This window comes from Pleurodeles waltl, chromosome 3_1 (genome assembly GCF_031143425.1).
Source record: "Pleurodeles waltl isolate 20211129_DDA chromosome 3_1, aPleWal1.hap1.20221129, whole genome shotgun sequence".
Taxonomy (NCBI): domain Eukaryota; kingdom Metazoa; phylum Chordata; class Amphibia; order Caudata; family Salamandridae; genus Pleurodeles; species Pleurodeles waltl.
The window spans coordinates 185,724,352-185,743,805 of record NC_090440.1 but is presented as its reverse complement, the minus strand read 5'-3'; the positions used below and the strand labels follow the sequence as shown (position 1 = coordinate 185,743,805).

General features: G+C 44.6%; 1 protein-coding gene across 1 annotated transcript in view; it reads right to left on the bottom strand.

Moving 5' to 3' along the window:
• The window catches only part of CPLX3 (complexin 3), a 120,269-nt gene that overhangs the window by 7,689 nt on the left and 93,126 nt on the right, over positions 1-19,454 (bottom strand). The window contains exon 2 of the mRNA XM_069222138.1: positions 7,095-7,182. Within this exon, the coding sequence (XP_069078239.1) occupies positions 7,095-7,182 (88 nt within the window). The remainder of the gene's footprint in view (positions 1-7,094; positions 7,183-19,454) is intronic.

The following is a 19,454-nucleotide window of genomic DNA, read 5'->3' as shown; positions in this document are numbered from 1 at the left end:
GAGAGGCAGTGGTATCCACTGCAAGATGACTGAAGTCTAAGAGGAGAGGTGTGATAGAAGTTGTCAAGATGTTAGTGCTTCTTATCCACTTACCCCATGTTGGACATAGCTCTGCTGAGCGAATTTTCCTGAAACTTTTTGCTTTTTTTCCCCAGTCTTTGCAGACTCTCTGTGTGTGACCTTAGGACTCTGGGCACATCCCCACTGTCTGGCAGTGGTAAAGCGGGTGCGCCTGTCCTACCTATGGTAGGAAGAGGCAGGTAGGGACATGGTTGAGGTGATGTACCCATGAGGGCCCTGTGAAACAGGTATACCACATACCTGGGGCTCGTACGGCCCTGGCTACTAGGGGGACGTGCACTGGGTGTGCCAACCCCTAGGAAACCCTGTTGACCATGTCCTAGGGCTATGCAAGAGGCATGCTGGGGCGCTAGCACGCCTGCACTCAGGGTGGCAGTCCTGATGTAGGGGCCAACTCTGAGCTGCCTTACACCTTCCCTGGAGGACCCCGACAGTGGGGCTGGTAGTAGGCGGAGGGAAGGGAGGGGATAACAAAGTGTACCACATATGGGTGTCCCCTACCTAGAGGAGTGGTGGTCAGACACATCCATAAATGTGGGCCGGTCCTCTACTAGTGGCAGTGGGCCATGGGCACTGTTCCCCTGTATGGACAAAGGGAAGTGTGCCCACATGTCCTCCCCTAGAGGGGAGGTGGAGATGACCAACATGTATGGGTCCTGCCATGGGAGGGGCCAGAGTGTGCGCAGAGGTCATGGGGCCTTCAGAGGTACTGAGCCTGGCATACCAGGCTGGTGGTTGCACACTTATACGATGGGGAGCTCATGGCACAGCTTACTAATAAGGGCACTCTTGTCAAGGAGTGCCGGATCATGTAGTGGGAGCTCATATACATGGGGAGTTTGGAATAGCTGGCCTCAAGGTGCCTACTTGCACCAGGGTGACATACGTTTAAAGGAGAGAGCTACAACTAGCCAGTGTGTGCATACTTGCACACAGGTGTTCCCATGTGTGAGTGGCAATTAGTAATACTCGCCTGTGTGTGCGACTTGCACCCTGGTGGTTTTCCTATATAGGTACCAGAGCTGGCAACATTTTCTAGGGTGTGCACATTTGCGCATGGGTAATCTAAGATAGGAACTGAGCCTGATAGACAGACCAGTACAGGTGCACTTGCACCTTTGTGGTGCCTTTAATGAAAGTGTCCCACATGCCTGGTGGGCATCGGTGTGCACCAGGGCATATGTGTCCAGGGAAGGCTGAACCCCCATGTGTGGTCACACTACTTATGAGCGCTGCTCTACCCAGAAGATAACATGGGAGAATTATTCTTATTAAGTCTGGCTGCAATAGTGGATTGCAGGGGAATAGCCTCATGATGTTTAGTATTGATGGCTTCAGGGTGACAAACCCCTTCTGAGGGTAAAGGTAGTTTTATCATCGATGTTCTAGAAATGCCACTTCTGGAAGTGGGCATTTCTAGGTTCTAAAATAGTTCTTGTGTCCTGTAAATTAGACTTCATTCTACGGATCACAGGGGTAGAGCACATCTGTACATCTCTACATTCCGCAAGTGACCGCTATAAAACTCAGGCATCCAGAATGATAGATCCCTGCCGTTTGGGACCTGGATAGATAGATTGGGGGGCTAGGTTTGTGACACTTGGCCTCTTGAATCCAGGGCATTGCATAGCCCCACTAAAGATAAAGATCTACATTTCAGAGCCTCAGGGTGGGCAGGGAGGAATCTTAGGGAAGACATCTGCAGTTCAAAGGGAGAGTCCAGGATTGTCTTGTGTGGTTTAAGTCATCACGCACCAGACTAGTGCCTCTTTCCGAGGAGATACCACATTTGGAATTAGCTTGTGATTGAACGTATGGTCAGGGCAAATCAGATCATCGGACCCTTAATGTTGTGCCTCCTTTTTGTAGGGGTACAACACTGAGCACTTTTCATGTGAAATCGCAACCGTCTGGGGTCACTGAAGTCTTCCTGCCCCAGACGCAGCATCTCCTACTACAGGAGGTGCAGGCTTAATAAATTGTCATATGCAACTGGAAGTGTTGAGGGTGACTCAGGTCAACAAGTCCCAATGGCGTGTCTCTATTCTGAAGGTGCTGAAATTGGCAACTATTAAGTAACATTCAACTGTCTGACTGGGCTGGATACCTCGGTGTCTAACGGCGGCCCAAGTGACTATCCACTAGTGTTTTGCAGACCTCATAGTGAACCTCCTTTGGGGAGCCCCAATGTCTCCTTAATTGTTTAGCAGCTGTTGTCTTTCCTTTCCTTTCCCCTACCTTGACTCCAGATTCCTAAGACTGGTGACTAGCCGCGAGTGGCCCAGTAACCAGGGAAAGGTTAATGCAATCTTTGGTTCGTGGAGGGGTAGGATAGCTGAAGCTGGTTGGTGGGTGAGGGGTGGTTTGGGACCCAGAGAGTTGGCAAACACAGTTCAGTGCCTTATTTGTGCCAGTGGTTGTCGGTGGGGGGCACTGCAACTTATTTTTGAGGGCAGACACTTATTTTCTGCATCAGGCATTTACTGCGAGCAAAAGACACATATGGGAAAGACGGCACGAAGAAAGATGGAAAAGCTTCACAAAGGAAGAAACCAGAAAGCTGCAAGAGTGAGCTGAAGGGGCACATAGTGGCTGTAAATGGATTAAAGAGGCCCGAGACTGTATTAGAATTAGCTGCCTCAATATTCTCTGACCTCACAGTTATTTGCAGCAATTGCAAGTTTCAGGGGTGAGCTTTGGGCACTGACACGCTTTTATTTACAAATTTGACCCTTACACAGTGGCATCCACTACCCAGGTATGAGGACCGCATTAGGGTGCTGGGAGTGAGTGCATCCGACTGAGTGTGTGTATGTGCCGGCTGATACCCGTGGCACCACATAGTGGAGCAGAGTAGATGTGAGGGAGTGAGTGCGGGCAAAGGCGAAGGTAGTACTGTGCTGTTGCTAGTCACGTTTATCCTGCCAGAAAGTTTGTACAGTTGGCATTATGTCTTACTAGTGCAGCTGGAACTATAGTGCTATGCAAAAGTGTTGTAAACCTTGTATGCACATTTTGCTGCTAACTTTGGGAACCATGGTGAACCCTGGGTTTATGTGTTACACTTATTATGGGGAATTCTAGGGTGGGTCTTGTGCTGACAACGTTTGGCAACCTATGTGGGTGCGAGGAGGAAATGTATTGGTTTCCTCATCTGTACACACAGTAGTAGTGTTTAATGCAACTGGGCCTCATATCGTGGCTTCCATTGCAAATCGAGGCAGAGGCCCAGAGTTACATTATACCGGTACTGTATTGACCAGGTGTATGTTGAAGGCAATCTTTTTATGCATACATTGTGTGTGAAGTCTCTTTTGTGCCACGCTGTGTGGTAGTGACAGGGAAGTGCTGTGTTTTTGCTTTACATATTGCTTCTGTGATAAGCCTGACTGCTGTTTGCCAAGCTACTCAAGGGTGATCAGAGGTAACACAATAAGTGTAATTATCCACCCTTGATTGGAGGGGTGGGTTCTGCCTGGATAGGGTCCTGCCTCAGCCAACCAGAACCTGTCGCCTCCAATACCCCATCATCACCTCACCCAGATAGCCTATCCAACGTATCCTCACCCCGCCCCCCCTTCTCCTCCTACCTCAGTCCTACCCTCCTCTCCCCCTCTCTTTTCCTTCCTATCCCTACTATCTCCTCTCTGTTTTATCACTTCTACTTCTGCTTTTCTGTTTGAACGTGTGGTAATGTGGTTATTCTGTGTGTTCTGTGCCCATGGGAACTTGGTAACTATGTGATGATGTATTCATGGAATGTGGAATGCATCATGACGTGGAATGTAGAATATCATAAGGGCAGTTGGTCTCTGGAGCTACGTGGGGACTGTATTGAGTCTGCTGCCTGGATAGGGCTTCGCAATATGCAATAGTTAACGAAATAAAGAATACTTTCTACACATCGGACTACGCGCTTATTGAACTTTCACAGAACACTCTTGTCCTTTCCTTAAATAACACACGGCCACATAGAGTAAAACACAAAAGAACATAGAACACTTGATTACTTTAGCTCTATGTGATTGCAAAGCTATCCATGATAAAGTGCGGTATCAGTCTTACCAAAATCAGAGGGAACCAGGGGACTAGACTTTAAGCACTGCGAAAGAAAGCAACCGACAACATGAAAAGCACTGAGGATTTAAAAAACGAGTTTTAGATACAAGAAAACTCCTAGATCGAACATTGAACATATTCTTAGGTAAAAGAAGGAATATCACCATGAAAGCAGGGAACGGAAGGGAGCTAGGCATCACTAACAGGAGTATGGAATAATGTCTACAAATTCAGGAAAAAGGAGTTAATCAAATAACATAAGAAATAGGCTTCACAAACCAGAAAGTACAATCTACCACTTTAGAAGCTCACAACTCGCCTCAGAGATAAGAAAGATTTATAAGAGCATACACAAGGCAAAGACTCGACTCTTAGTCAATAATTAATACAATGATCATTATCAGACTGCAGCAGCATTAGAGAAATCACTGAATCGTGGTGAGAATAATAACCGCAGTGTCTAGTAAGATGAAACGTCGAGACATTGTTCTACACTATACTTTGTAGGAAATTTTACACATAAATGGCAAATACACCCTGCATTGAAGCCAAAAACGATTTCTCACTAGCCGGAATAAAAACAACCAAATATACACCTCGTTAACTTTACCAAATACATTTTTCCGTAGCTAACATAAAGGGAAAATATCAGTTCACAACTGGCTAGTGAGCCCTGTGGTACACAGAACTCTACCTTGTGAGTGGTGTGAAAGGAAGATAAATGGCATAATCACATCAATGTACTCCCAGACAGACTACAGTGTTGAAAAGTAACAAGGACTGCCTATTCCGAAGTGTTGCAGGGGGAGGGAAGACTTTGGTGCCGCCTTCACCAGTGAAAGACCTAGAAATTACCTTTAAAGAATCATCATCCAATAGACTACTTTCAGATGATACACATTTTTGCTTCCTGTTCTATACAGATAATCTGTTGCTCCTGTTCCTATCTAAACCGTCTGCAGTGGCAGCCGCATCCAGGGACGGCAGGAGGGAAGCACGCAGAGCAGTGGGTGGCGGGGAGGAGAGGTGGGAAGAATACTTTTTTTTTTTATTAAAACACTCGCCTGTGCTGACGGACACCGCCTCAGTGCTCCCGCCACCTTGGTGCTTCTCTGCTTCCCTCCATACTGACAGTATGAGAGAAGTGCTGACATTGGCCTGAGTGGGCTTAAATGCTCCTCAGGGATGGAGTGGAAGCCTGCGCTTGGTCTCCACCTGGCTGTAAAATACAGCTCGGGTGGAGAGTTCTAAGTGCACGTCAGTTTGGCCTGCCTCAGACGGCCAGACGGCCAAACTGACGTGCCTCAGACGGCAGACGGCCAAACTGACATGCGCACTTAGAGCAAACCATGATTACTCCTCCTCTCTGGTGACGTGGGGGTTTCTGCCCCCCCCCGCGTAAGCAGAAAAATAAAGTTATAATAAAGTACTTTTATTCTCATTTTACTTTTCTGCCTTTCAGCAGTGGGGTTCCGTTCATCCGCTGTAGCGGAGGGGCCGCTCCTGAACAGAACCTTAATTTACAGCAACCATCTGCAATCTAAAGCACGCGAAAAGTAAAAGGACAAGCAACAAAGTGATGAGTTTTCTCATTAAGATGTACAATTTAGACCAGGCACAGATAACAACCAAATGCACCTCTCTGAGATCGACCTTGACTGCTCTTGAAAATTGATGCAGCAATTAAATGTTTGAAAAAAATGAGCAATCTCCGCGTGTAAAGATAAGGCTCCAAAGAAAGGTTAACTTGTGAAATTCTAGCTGGCACTATCGCCCATATTTATACTCTTACACACAAAACTGCATGTAAAAGTATAGCGCCGGGTAGCGCCATTCCTGGACGCCAGCCGGGCGGCATATTTATGGAATGGCGCTAGCTGGCGCTAATGTCCTGTTAGCGTCTTTGTAAAGGACGTTAACTGGGTGGGGAAGGCGTAGGGGAAACCGGAGCTTGTGCGCCGAATTATGGTGCTACACTGTTTAGAGGCAAATAAATGCCTCTAAGCAGTGTAACGCCATTTCCTGTCGCACAACCCCCATGGACATGGCTCTCTAGTACCCTAGTAAAGACAGGAGCCAGCCCACCACCCTAATGGCCATGCCCAGCACCATGCTGGGCCCCAGGCGGAAAAAAATATATATATATATAAATATATATATATATATATACTTGCCGGGACTTACCTGGGATGGGTCTCACATCCTGTGGTGTCCCTCCGGTGTGGGTGGGAGTGTCCCTGGAGCAAGGGGGGGCACCTGTGGGCTCTTTCCATGGTCTCTGACCATGGAAAAAGGCCCTAAGGTCCCCTAACGCCTGCCCATACCCAGGAGTTAAATAATGGCGCTAAGCAAGCTTAGCGCCATTATTTAAGGCTCCCATCCCCCGTGCTAGATTTCAGCACGGGGGATAAATATGGCACTAAGGCCATATCGTTGTTTTCTGCACGGGAATGCCTACCTTGTATCTCATTGACGCAAGGTAGGTTTCCACATACAGAAAATGACGTAAACTCCATTACTTTGGCGTTTGACGTGTCAAGCTCCAAAGTATAAATATGAAGTTAGGTTTGCGCTGAATTAGCGTAACTAAAAATGACGCTAATTCAGAGCAAACCGAGTATAAATATGGGCCTATTTGTCTATATTATCTACATTATTAAATCAATCTTCTGGCAGTGAAGAGTGGGGCCCCAGTAATCATCCAAGAGCAAATGATATAGGAAGAATACATAAGGGCCACATTAACACCACCACCACCAGTACCAGTCGAACCCAATTAGGGAGCGTCCTAACAGTACATGTATCTGGATAAGTATCAGTGATGCAACAATTTCAAGACCCTACCCAACGAACAAAATGAGACAACCAATCCACTTTCAGCAGAACCCCTTTGTAGGCAGATGTGGGTGCTGGTGAAGGCCCTTGTTGAGGCCGTTGTGAGGTCGGACCCTTACCTTTGGCAGCCGGTACTTCTCCCTGAAGTGGCCCCTTAGTGTGGCTCTCTCCGCTTTCCGCTGGGTAAACTGGGCATCTCGCTCCATCCTAGGGGGGAAAAAAAACACTTACTTAGAATCATGGGAACTTTGTTTATTTAAAGGTGTCTTTCTTGCAAATATTTTGCCTGACTGCGGTTCGTATAAAACCATCAAGTGTACCGAATGCAACTGAAGTACATTTTGGCCAATCTCCCCTTAGCAAAAAGTCTAACAGTCTCTGTTTTGATTTTAGTGTTTGTGTTGTGTTGAGATTTAACTTTCCAATTGCAGATGGGTAGCTATCTAGGACAAAATATTCCTGCATTGCTCTCTCCTACACACTTTGTGGCAGTCACGTCACATTGGAACCCATGATTTTAGGAACAGCTGTCACTCATGGCTTGCCCAAGAGGTTTAGACCTCCAGGGAGTGTCTTCTTTCTTGACCATTCAGGCATTGACATTTACTTTGTACTATTTAGATGTCCCAGCATGATTGGTGCTGCCGCTGATGAAAATGCCCTGAGGACACCAAGCAGAGGGAGATCAAAGGGCAAGGACATTAGTAGGCCATGCCCTGGGTAAGGCCACCCAGCCACTGACAAGAAACTAAGGGCCAAATTTAAGAAGGCCCTAGCGCCACCTCGCTCCACATTAGCATCATTTTTTTAAACGCTAAGTGGTGTTAGGTTGGCAAAAATGCCACACCATATTTACAAAGTGGCGCAATGCACGCATTGCGCCACTTTGTAAACCCTTGCAACACATTAAGCCTGCGCCAGACATCATGTATGCAAGAGGGGCATTCCGGCCAGAAAAATGGCACAGTGGAATCTGAGATTCCATTGCAATACGTCTAGCATCATTTTTAACGCCTGCCCAAGGCGGGTGTTAAAATGAGGCTCCCATTGTTTTTTTCAATGGGTCTCCTTTCACTTTGCAGGATTAGTGTCAATATTTTTGGCGCTAATCCTGCAAAGCGCCAAACTAGCGTCAACCTTTAGTTTTCTAACATGCGCCATGGTGCGCCATATCATAAACATGGCACATACATGGTGGCATTAGGGGGGTGCAATGGGGCACAAGAAAAGTGGCGCATAATGACATGATGTGCCACTTTTCATAAATTTGCCGCAAAGTCTGCCCTTCTTCTTAGGAGGGATTGACACCTTTCTTCCAATTTCTGGTCAGTCCAGAGTATGCACTCAAACCCTCAAATAGGGTACAGAAGAAAGAGCAAAGATGTCACCATCGGGAGCCCTCTGTTCAGTTCCTGAAAGGCAGTGCGGCCCCTCCATTAGGGCGGAGGAGCGTCGCCCCCCGCCAGCAGCGGCAAACCTTTCACTAAAAAACAGTAACCAGGTTTATTATCATTTTTTAGTAAAATGGACTGGGCCGCGGGGTGATGAGCAGCGAGGGGGAGTGCATAGCATTCCCACTCAGAGTGCAAGCCTGTTTGGCCGGCATTCTTGGGACGGCCAGACACACATAAGCACAGGGCTCTCTCCAGCCCAGCAACACTGTTGCCAGGCTGGAGAGAGCCTGCATAGGCTCCCAGTCTGCCTGGGAGCGCCATGGATGGGCGCTCCCAGCCAATCCTGATGTTGCTTTGAACAGCACCAGGATTGGCCACAAGCCAGGCTCGGAGGCTGTGCCTGCCTGCAGCCAGCAGAAAAGAAGAGCGGTGCACTGTGCGGCAGCTAAAAGGTAAGTGTTTATGTTATTATTTTTTTTAATTAATTAAATTTTTATTTCCCTATCCTTCCCCCGCGTGGCGCGCCGCTCCTTCTGCATGCCGCGAGCCGCCACTAAAAGCCACCCACTCAACCCAGCAGCAGGGGCAGGCAAGGCCCAATGAGCAGAACACTCAAGAAATATTATAGTATTGACTAAACATGTATTTGTCACAGCAGCTGCTACCTAGATCTTACAAGCCATGTCACTGTTGCCACACAGTCAGCCACCAGCTAAGGTGGAAGAGGTAGCATTTAGAAACATCTGACATACAATAATTAACAACTACATAGTCATTAGAATCACCCAGAAATGATGGTGAGAGGGGTCAATTTTGGCATTGAACGTTAAATAGTAAGGGCATGTTGGATAGGTGGTGGTATGGCAATATGACAGGCCTTGTTGGACTTAAGTTGAGTGAAATATGGCCACTGGAAGTGGAGGTTCTGCTAAAGTGCCTGAGTGGCTGAGTCATGGCTACCGGAAGTGGATGACCTAATGCCTAATAAGATGAATGAAACATGGCTGCTGTAAGATTGTGACAGTTAAAGCACCTCATCCAGAAGGGAAGGGTCACCTGGTGTTGCAGATTAACTTGAAGTATGGCTACTGGAAGTGGACAGCAACCGGGCATGCCCAATTAACTGAAGGTCATGTAGCATGGCCTCTGAAAGACTGTGACTGTTGAAGCACAGCCACTGGAGGGTAAAGGTCACCACCCAGTGCACCTGACTGAGGCTCGACTACCGGAAGTGGTTGGTCACCCAGCATGGCTGATCACCTGAAGTTGAATGAAACATACTTTTGTTAGGATTATGACCACTGTTTTTCTTGGACTGCCATTAACGAGATAAACATGGCTACCTCAAGTGTGAGGCCTCTCGCCATGGCGACATTGCATGCCTGACTGAATGGATTATGGGATGGGTACCATTGAACATTCACTGGGGCAGGGAAATTATATAAATCTATACCTTCGAATGAAGAGCACAAAATGAATCTATGTAATAAAACTAAACCAATAAAGTGTGACATTTACTTTTCCAAAACAGTGCAGTCTTCGTATTGGGATCTGGGTGGGTGACCGGGTGAGGGTGGTGTGAGATCGGCGTTAATTACAAACAAAGTCTAACCGATCTTTAAGGTGAGTTTTATTGTATAAAATGCCCCAGCCATCAATGACCGTCTGTCATTTCACATCACCTCCAACCGTCTCCCCCTTCCGCGAGCCGCTCTTCCCCCGGGGCTCGCGCGAAGATTCTCTCACGGCATCACCGTGGAAACCGTCTTCGCGCGGCACCGATAAAGTAATACACCACACATCTCCCTCCCTAATAATGAACAAAATTTTCAACATAGAAGAGTATTATAACCATATGAAAGATCATGAACATAGACCAAAAACTACAGTAAATGTTTCCCAAAAGATGATTGCATCCCAAACAGAGACCCCACAACCTTTATCTCTGGTATGAAATATAGCTCTAAGAAATCAAAGAATAATACATTCAATTTATAAAAATAGTCTTTCATGTGTTAAGAAACTACATTCAATTTAGAACAAAGTCCTTCAGGTGTTCAGGAGAAGTTTTCCTCCTACAACTTCTTCTTATCCCTTCATACCTAGTATTACCACACAAGCTGTCACTTTATGTTCTTGACTCAGAATCACTACTGCTTTTACCTCCAATACTTGACTCTGGTCGCACCACATCATTAATGCGAACCACTCGGTTCATGTTCCAAATTCTGCCATCAGAAGTTTTTATAGCATTTTTAAAGAATTTGATCACTACCAAAGGTCTTGTGAAACATGATTTTTTTACACACCCTGTGGGTGCCTTAATCTTTACCACATCACCTACAGCTAGCTTAATTTCTGAAACTTTTTTCCTTGCATCAAATTCTTGTTTCCTCTTCTCCAAAAGTCTTAGTTCTCTGTCCCGCCAATCAGAATTATCTAAATTGAAGCAATTTTTCCTCCACTCCATCCAACCAGGACACAACTTGGTATTTGGTAATCTCTTCTTGAACAACACAAAAGGAGACTTTCCAGTGGTGGCATGCGGTGAAAATCGATAACTTGTGATCCTCTTCAAAAGCTCTGTCCTCCAATTCAATGTGTTCACCTTTGCCAGTTGGATACTTTCTTTAATAAATTTATTAAATCTCTCCACTGCGCCATTTGTCTCGGGATGATATATTGCTGATTTTTTGTGTTTGAAACCACACTCTCTCATAAATTTCTCAAAGCTATTAGAACAAAATTGTGGACCATTGTCAGATATTAAAGATTTAGGAAAACCTTCTTTCCTAAAAATGTCCTCTAAGAAACACATTACATTGGAAGAGGAGACATCACATACACTTTTGACCTCCACCCATCTGGAATATAAATCAATTAATACAATCAAATATGGGGTAGAATGTTCACCCGCTAATGGACCAACAATGTCTATAGCAACCTCATCCCAGGGTTTAGAAGGCAATTGCCTACAACACATAGGTACATTGCGAGTCCTCAATACTTTGTCACTTTGCGAACATTGTATACACTCTCTAACCACACGTTCCACCTCCAAATCCATTCCTGGCCACCAGAAACACTCTCTCAAACTTTCTTTTGTCTTAACAATTCCCATATGACCCTCATGAGCTTGGTTCATTATTTTAGTCCTTAATACTTCAGGTGGAACCAATCTTGTGCCTCTCAGCAACATGCCATTATCCACTGCTAATTCATTTTTTATCAAAAACCACACTCTATTTAGTGATCTAAATCTTCCATTCTCCAGTGCTTCTCACACCTCCCGCAGTTCTACATCATCCTTCACTGCTTCTTTCCACTCTTGCTTAGATATCACGCCACATATAATTTCACATACATCAGAGAATAATTCATAATCTTTATCTTCCTGTCCCTGTAATCTTTTCCCATTCTCCTTATCATCTTCCATAACCAATCTGGACAGACAATCTGCGCTAAAATTCAACGTCCCTGGTAGATATTCCACTTTAAATCTGAATTCTTGTACAGAAATAATCCACCTCCGAATTCTTGCAGAAATAGAATTCAAACCTTTGTTGCAAAATACCTCAACTAAAGGCTTATGATCGGATAGCACCACAAATTCTGTCCCCCAAACAAAATGTTTGAATTTCCTTAGTGCCCAGTGAATGGCCAATGACTCCCTTTCAATTACAGAGTAATTTTTTTCAGCTCCACTCAAAGCTTTAGATGCACAAGCAATTAAACACTTCTTTCCTTTGTCATCTTGCATTAAAATTGCACCCAAACCCTTCGCACTGGCATCAGTGACAATAAAGGTAGACTTATCTGGTTTAAAAGCCTGAAGACAAGTAGCATTGTCCAATTCTTCCTTAACCATAATAAATTCTTTTTCACAATCAGTGTCCCAAATAAATTCCTTCCCTTTCTTTAAAAGAAGTCTCATGCTCGTAGTCTTCTCAGACAAGTTCTTGATGTACCTCCCATAATACTCTACCGTCCCCAAAAATGAACTCACTTCTTCCTTGGTTTGAGGAGCTAATAATTTTCTTATTGTCGAGACTAACTCAGGTTTGGGTTTTACCCCTTCCCCTGTGATTAAATGTCCTAAATACTCGACTTCCTTTAGACCAAACCGACATTTTCTCCTTTTAAGAGTAAAACCAGCTTGACTTAACCTCCTCAACACTAACCTCACACGCTCCCAATGTTCTCCCACTGTGTCTGCAAAGATTAAAACATCATCCTGGTAACATTTCACACCCTCTACATTCCCCAAAACCTTGTACATAATACGTTGGAATACAGAGGCTGCCGATACTAATCCAAAAGGCATCCTCTTAAATTTAAAGGCTCCAAAAGGAGTGATGAATGCCGTCAACTCCTGTGAACTCTCTTCCAGCTCAACCTGATGGTACGCTGACGTTAAGTCTAAAGTGGAAAAATATTTTGCTCCTCCAATCGTGGACACAATTTCTTCAATATTTGGAAGAGGAAATCTGTCCACTACAACTTCTCTGTTTAGAGCCCTAAGATTCACACATAATCTGATGTCTCCATCTCCCTTCCTTGCTACCACTATGGGTGCTAACCATTCTGTTGCTTCCACTTCCTCTATTATACCCAAATCCTGCAATCTTTTGAGCTCTGACCTCACTGGGTCTTGTAGCGCCAAAGGTATTCTCCTCACCTTAGCTACTACCGGAGTGGCACCCCTCTTCAATCTAATTCTATGTTTGTATCCTTTTAGACAACCTAACATCTCCAAAAACACTCCAGGAAATTCAGAGATTACCCCTTCTTCCACACCCTTAACACACTGTACCTGCACTTGTGGTTGTGCATTGGGATTTAATACTACCCCCAACAACCTTTGATGTGCCCAACTCAAAAGACTGTCCCCTTGATTGGACACATAGACTTTTCCTATTAAATGTCTCCCTTTTAGTTCAAGATGACCCTCAAAGTATCCTAACATTTTTATTGGTTGTCCACCATATCCACCTGGACATACATCCATTTTATTCAAAACTCTCACACTCTTTGCTAATAGGTCAAAGTTTTTCTTTGAAATTATTGTTAATTGTGAACATGAATCAAACCTCATCAACAGATCAACTCCCTCTACTTTCATCACTTCACTTGGATGTTCCTTACATTTCACCCATGCTTTAACTTGGAAAACCACCTTCTGAGACACTTCTTTAATCTCTTTCATGGTGTTGCTGTTACCATATTTTTTATTCTTGTTACGACAACATCTATAGTAGTGACCTTTTCTCCCACAGCCATTGCACACCACATTTAGAGCTGGACAATTGCTAGCGTTAGCTTTGTGGCCAGTTCTCCCACATCGAAAACATTCTCCTTTAAATTTAGACTCATCATTTTTTTTTTTAAAGTAGTGAGTTCTGTACTTTTTACTTCACAAATCACTTCATCAACCTTTGTAGAATCTCCAGTTATAATTTTGTTACTACCTAGTTCTTTAACGCATTTAAGCATATGCTCAACTCCTTTAGCTACCAAAATTACTTCTTCTAAAGGTGGTTCATCCTTTAACCACAATTCTTCCCTTATTTTGTCACTACTGCACCTAAGCACAAACTGATCTCTTATCCTTTCATCCACTAAAGATCCAAATTTACAAGAGGCTGCCAGTTTTCTCAAACTAGTAATGTATTCTTCCACCGATTCATCTTTCCCTTGTTCCCTTCTCCCAAAATAGTACCTCTCCATTATCGTACTGATTCTTGGTATATAATGTTTGTCCAACTTTTTAAAGCACAATTCATATTCATTTAGATTTCTAGATTCTTCAAGACTTAAATCTGGTAGATTTTCAAGTACCTCTTGACCTTCACCCCCTAAACAGTGCATTAAAAGTGAGTGCTTCCTCTCTGCGCTGAGTGCCGGTCCACACACTCTAGCATAGTGAACAAACATTTTCTTCCATTTAGGCCAAGAATATGTAGGATCACCTGGACTGCTTAAGAAAAAGGGAGGGGGTGTTACGTTCTGCATTTTGAAATAATTAAAATTTTAAGATAACTAACACAAACACTAACTGTGCTATTGTATACAGAATCCTAAATCCTCTAATTACTTATATAATTTTCTTCAAAACACATTTCAACTTATCTGTACGTTTAAACTCATTAAAAATAATCCCTTTCCCAATGGTGTGCCTGTCACCGTTCAAATGTATACGACAGGCAAATTAACAGAATTTTGAAAACGTATTTGAACTCTTCAAAATCCCACTTCCCAAAAGGTGTGCCTGTCACCGTGCAATGTACATGACAGGCAAGTGCGCTTAGATGTAAAAGGTGTGCCTATCACCGTGTACTGATACTGCAGATCTTTCAACTATTAAATCCATATTTAGAATGCAGTTCAACAGAGGAATCCTTCCTTGAGAATGCAGAACAACAGTGTGCAACACTTCCCCTTTAACGTTGTTGCACACTTTCCTTTAATGAAAACACACGCCTCCAGGAAATCTTGAAATCATTGCCCTTTCTCCTGAGTAGAGGGAAAAACCTCCCCTTTAAATTTGTTCCACATCCATGCCTTTAAAATGAAACTCCGCCTCCAGGAGCTCAAATAAATCCAGAGTCTTACACCTCCTCAACACGACTCCAGTGTACTCCTCTCGTTATCCTTGCTAATTGCTCCTCGCGTTGAAAGACTCACGTGTTCCACCAATGGCCCCTCGGTTTGCCGGTTAGCCGTTATAGTTCCCTTTGATGTTGGGGCAACGATTGGGCCATCCTCGTCGCCAGTGTGAGATCGGCGTTAATTACAAACAAAGTCTAACCGATCTTTAAGGTGAGTTTTATTGTATAAAATGCCCCAGCCATCGATGACCGTCTCTGTCATTTCACATCACCTCCAACCGTCTCCCCCTTCCGCGAGCCGCTCTTCCCCCGGGGCTCGCGCGAAGATTCTCTCACGGCATCACCGTGGAAACCGCCTTCGCGCGGCACCGATAAAGTAATACACCACAGGTGGCACCACTAATGGTGCTTGCACTTAAGATCCAGTCTGTACTTGGAGCCACTGGCACCACTGCTGGGAGTGGGATACACACCCATCCATTCTAAAACGTACCTTACCCCAGCCCCAAAATTTTCCATCACTTTCCCTTCTTCTTCCTCAGGGGCGTAGATTCAGGGGAAGTGTTTGCATTTTGCAATAATTTAGTACAGGTGCTTTCCCTCGAGTATGGTGAGGTGTCTGCCGGATTTCAGCAGGATTGTTTACACACAGAGACACACTCTTTCCCCTCTCTCTGTTTGGAAAGACTTCAAAAATGTTGGTTATTTCACAAATGTTTTTTTTTCTCGCTCAGTAACGCTACCAATCTGCATTACTCTTCCTTTCCACTGCCGTTAAGCCCCTCTCCTGCACCCTGCTTGTTGTACAATCTTTCTGCTCTCAGCAGGTAGACCCTTGAGGGAGAGAAGAGCTCCAGGCCAACACAGCAAAGTCAAGCCCATAGCTGGACGTTTGCATGGTGATCTCACACCCTCCCTTGCACAGCACTCTAAAACCTGGTTGTGTGGAGTTTGTCCTCTAGTAAAGTACAGATGGGGAGGAGGGGATTGGGGGAGTAGTAATAACACATCAAGAATTTCAGTGCAGCAGAGAGATCTCAGATTCACGATCTGCCTAAGAGGTGGGTCATAATTCGAGCTATATGCTTACAACAATATAGCTCAGGACTATTTTGTTATTTTTCCATATTTTGGTGAAAATTAATTGTGGGTAAGGGAAACCATCCACCAAAAATATTTAGCTTAATGAAACAAAAAAAAAGACAAATTCAGTTCTAAACACCTTGATTTGTTGTTTTTCACTGCTCTGTATTTCAACTAAAACATAGGGGCAGATTTATGAAAGTGGCACTGCACTTAGTGCAGCGCCACTTTTCTTGTGCCCCTTAGTGGTCCCCTAACGCCACCATGTATGCGCCGTATTTAAAATACGATGCACCATGGCACTAGGTAGGGAACTAGCATCATATTGTTTGCCGCTAGTTTGGCGCTTTGCAGGTCTAGCATCCAAAATGTTGAAGCTGATCCTGCAAAGCACCCAGAGGCCCATTGAAACCAAAAGGAGCCTCCTTTTAATGCCTGCTCTAAGCAAGCATTAAAAATGGTAGAAAAAAATGACACAAAGAAATTTGTTAGAGTTCTTTGCACCATTTGTGAAGCTTCCCCTAAGGGGGGAACGCCCCCCTTGCATACAATATGCCTGGTGCAGGCATAAGGTGGCGCAAGGGGTTACAAAGTGGCACAAAGCATACATGGTGCCACTTTGTAAATATGGTGCTGGTTTTTGGCCTTCTAACACCACATTAGCATAAACAAAGTGACGCTGTGTCGTTGGAATGGCACTAGGCCCTCTTAAATCGGGGCCATAGTGTTCACGGATCAAGACTTACCAAGTAAGTGACAGGAAAACAATTCAGATCAATATTCACTGCTGAATTGTGGATACGTTTTGGTTTTGTTGCACTGGGAACAGCCATTGGTTATGATCCGTGCTTGATGTGCATGCCCCTGTCACTACATTGGTGCAGTTAAAATTAATATAATCTGGGGACAATCATCCAGTCACACAAGAACGCTGTCCACATCACATCATTAGTTGTCATTGTGTCCTAACACAAATGCCTAACTCCACCTCACCAGGGACCTTGTCCTCTCACCTCCATCTTCCATCTCTAAGACCTGTCATGTTGGTGGGTTCCAGTTTCTCAACCAGGGCACTCCTCTTTACGGAAGAGTCTTACTGCAGACATGTGGGACCAGGTGGGTATCAGAAATTAAGCAGCCCCACATGATGTTGAGAATCCACTGTCAGGCCAGTCCTCTAGATTCAGACGCTAAAATGAAATCCTTCCAAAGTTAAGCAATCCTGGAAGACCTATTGTTTTCCGCACCCACAGCTGTTACCTACACTGAAACCTTGTGTGGCTCCCACCTCCCAACCCACTCTCAGCCAGTCACAGTTACACTGCAGTTAAGTTCGGTTTTATAATTCTACTCGTATGGTTCACATGCCAAAGGATTTCCCATCATATCTAATGCACCAGATGCTCTCTTTCTTAATTGTTGGTCAGAGTGGGTTTGGCAGTATGTCTGTGGGAACAGAGAGTAAGTGAACCTAGTGATGGTAGTGGTGAGGTTGCATACCTGGGAGGGGGTGGAGTCCAAGAGAGCTCCTCACTTAGATGAATGCTCCCAGCTGGAGAGGCTTCTGGTGAATGCCTGTGGTATGGAAGCCATGGAAAGTCCAAATTACGTTAGAGGGAAATCCACCAGGATTATAGATAAATAAATTCTTTATCATCGTACATGCATGTGCGATAGGGCTGCCTCTCCCGCGTTTTCTTTGCTAGGCTTATTTTTCCACCACAGTGTTCTCTGATTTCCAGAACTCAAGTGGCTCTCTAATAGCCATGGCCACTGGAATTATGCAATGTTGTGGTGTGGCGTATTTCGCATGATTATGGATTTGCAGCATTTCCCACTTAATCCATCATCTGCTGCATCATTTGCAGATTTTAACCCAAAAAAATGTTTTTCCAGCTAAACCTGAGCAAACGTAACTACAAAATGCTGCAACGTGTTTTGCTGGGCAGCAGAAAGCACTACACAAAGGTTGGCTGTTTACCCTTCAGTTGCTTATTGCCCTGTTTGGGTCTAAAACTTGTACTATAATACGGTGAAACCGTTGTCCAGACAGTGTAAACTAGTGTAACAAGCATTTGCAATGCAATGGGTCTTGCATTTGCTCGAGTTAGAGCTATTAGCATTGTAAACTCCTAACCGGACTTTTCTTGCCACACAGATTGAAAATGAAAAGTAATACAGTTTCACAAAAGCGAGCCGATTCAAAGCGCCACGGCATTAGTGTGAAGCAGCACACAAAAGGAAAAAGAAGTTTGCTCCCAGTCCAACGTATCAGCAAAAAGTGCAATTAGCCATGTAAGAGGGGCAATGTCTAAGGCGGTACCTAAACCGCCCCAAGGAGGGACAAACGTGAAGCATTTACCAACAAAAATAAAGGATTTTTGAAGGGCAAGCCCATGAATGAGTGATAGTGATGGGCGTGCGGTGGGCGTGGTTAAAAGCCCAGATACATACCAACACGTCAGAAAAGCAGCATTTGTGCGCTGCTATGCTCAATCTAAAAATGACATAATAACGACCTGTATTGTCAGAAAATGTGCCAAATTATGCCACGTAATTTACATTTTCCTGTTGCATAACTTAGTAAACTCAACCGCATAGTTTGGTCATCCCTTGCTGCAAAATTCCAGTGGCCCCGCTACTGGGCCTGCAGGATCTTCTCACTGGCATCTGTCACTGTTATGATATAAACAAAAGCGGGGGGTTTGTAAAAATCACGTTCAACAGATGTGTATCCAGGCGCTGAGTAACAGATGTTTATTGTGGTCCAACTCAATGGTACTCATTTTATAGACCTCAGAAGGATGAAAGGCTCGGTGGCCCCAACTGGAGTTGATCTGTAACCATAAGACCAAACAAGTACATGAATGGTACTCACTCCCCTGCACTGGATGCACTAGTTCACTGGAGAATCGGGCCTGTGTAACCTGCAAACTAAACTGTGTCTAGTTTTCTTATTACTGTCCAGTTGTCATTACAGAAGGCGTAAATACTGTTGGCCTCATAATCCACCCTAGTAGGCTACATGTGTGCGTAAAATTACAGCTAATTGTAAAATGCATTACAGCAGTGGTAATTGGATTACCAACAGCAATCCAGCACAGAAATACTGTGCCTCAAATAGCATCAGCGGGGCTGTCCTTGAAATGGGTAAATCCCATAACCAGTTCCCAGAAGCCTTTGTAATGGCCACTGAACACTGAGCCAATAGTGTTGGAGTTCCCTGATCTGCAGACATCTTGAAGTGACATGTATTTCTGATTGTTGGTAATTTTTTTGCCAGGTGGTAATTTATATCCTCAGCAGTATTTGCTCCCTTCTTAAGTGACTGAAATATGTCTGCTGCCTGCATTATATACCACTGTCTAGTACTTACTCCGGAGGTATCGATCCC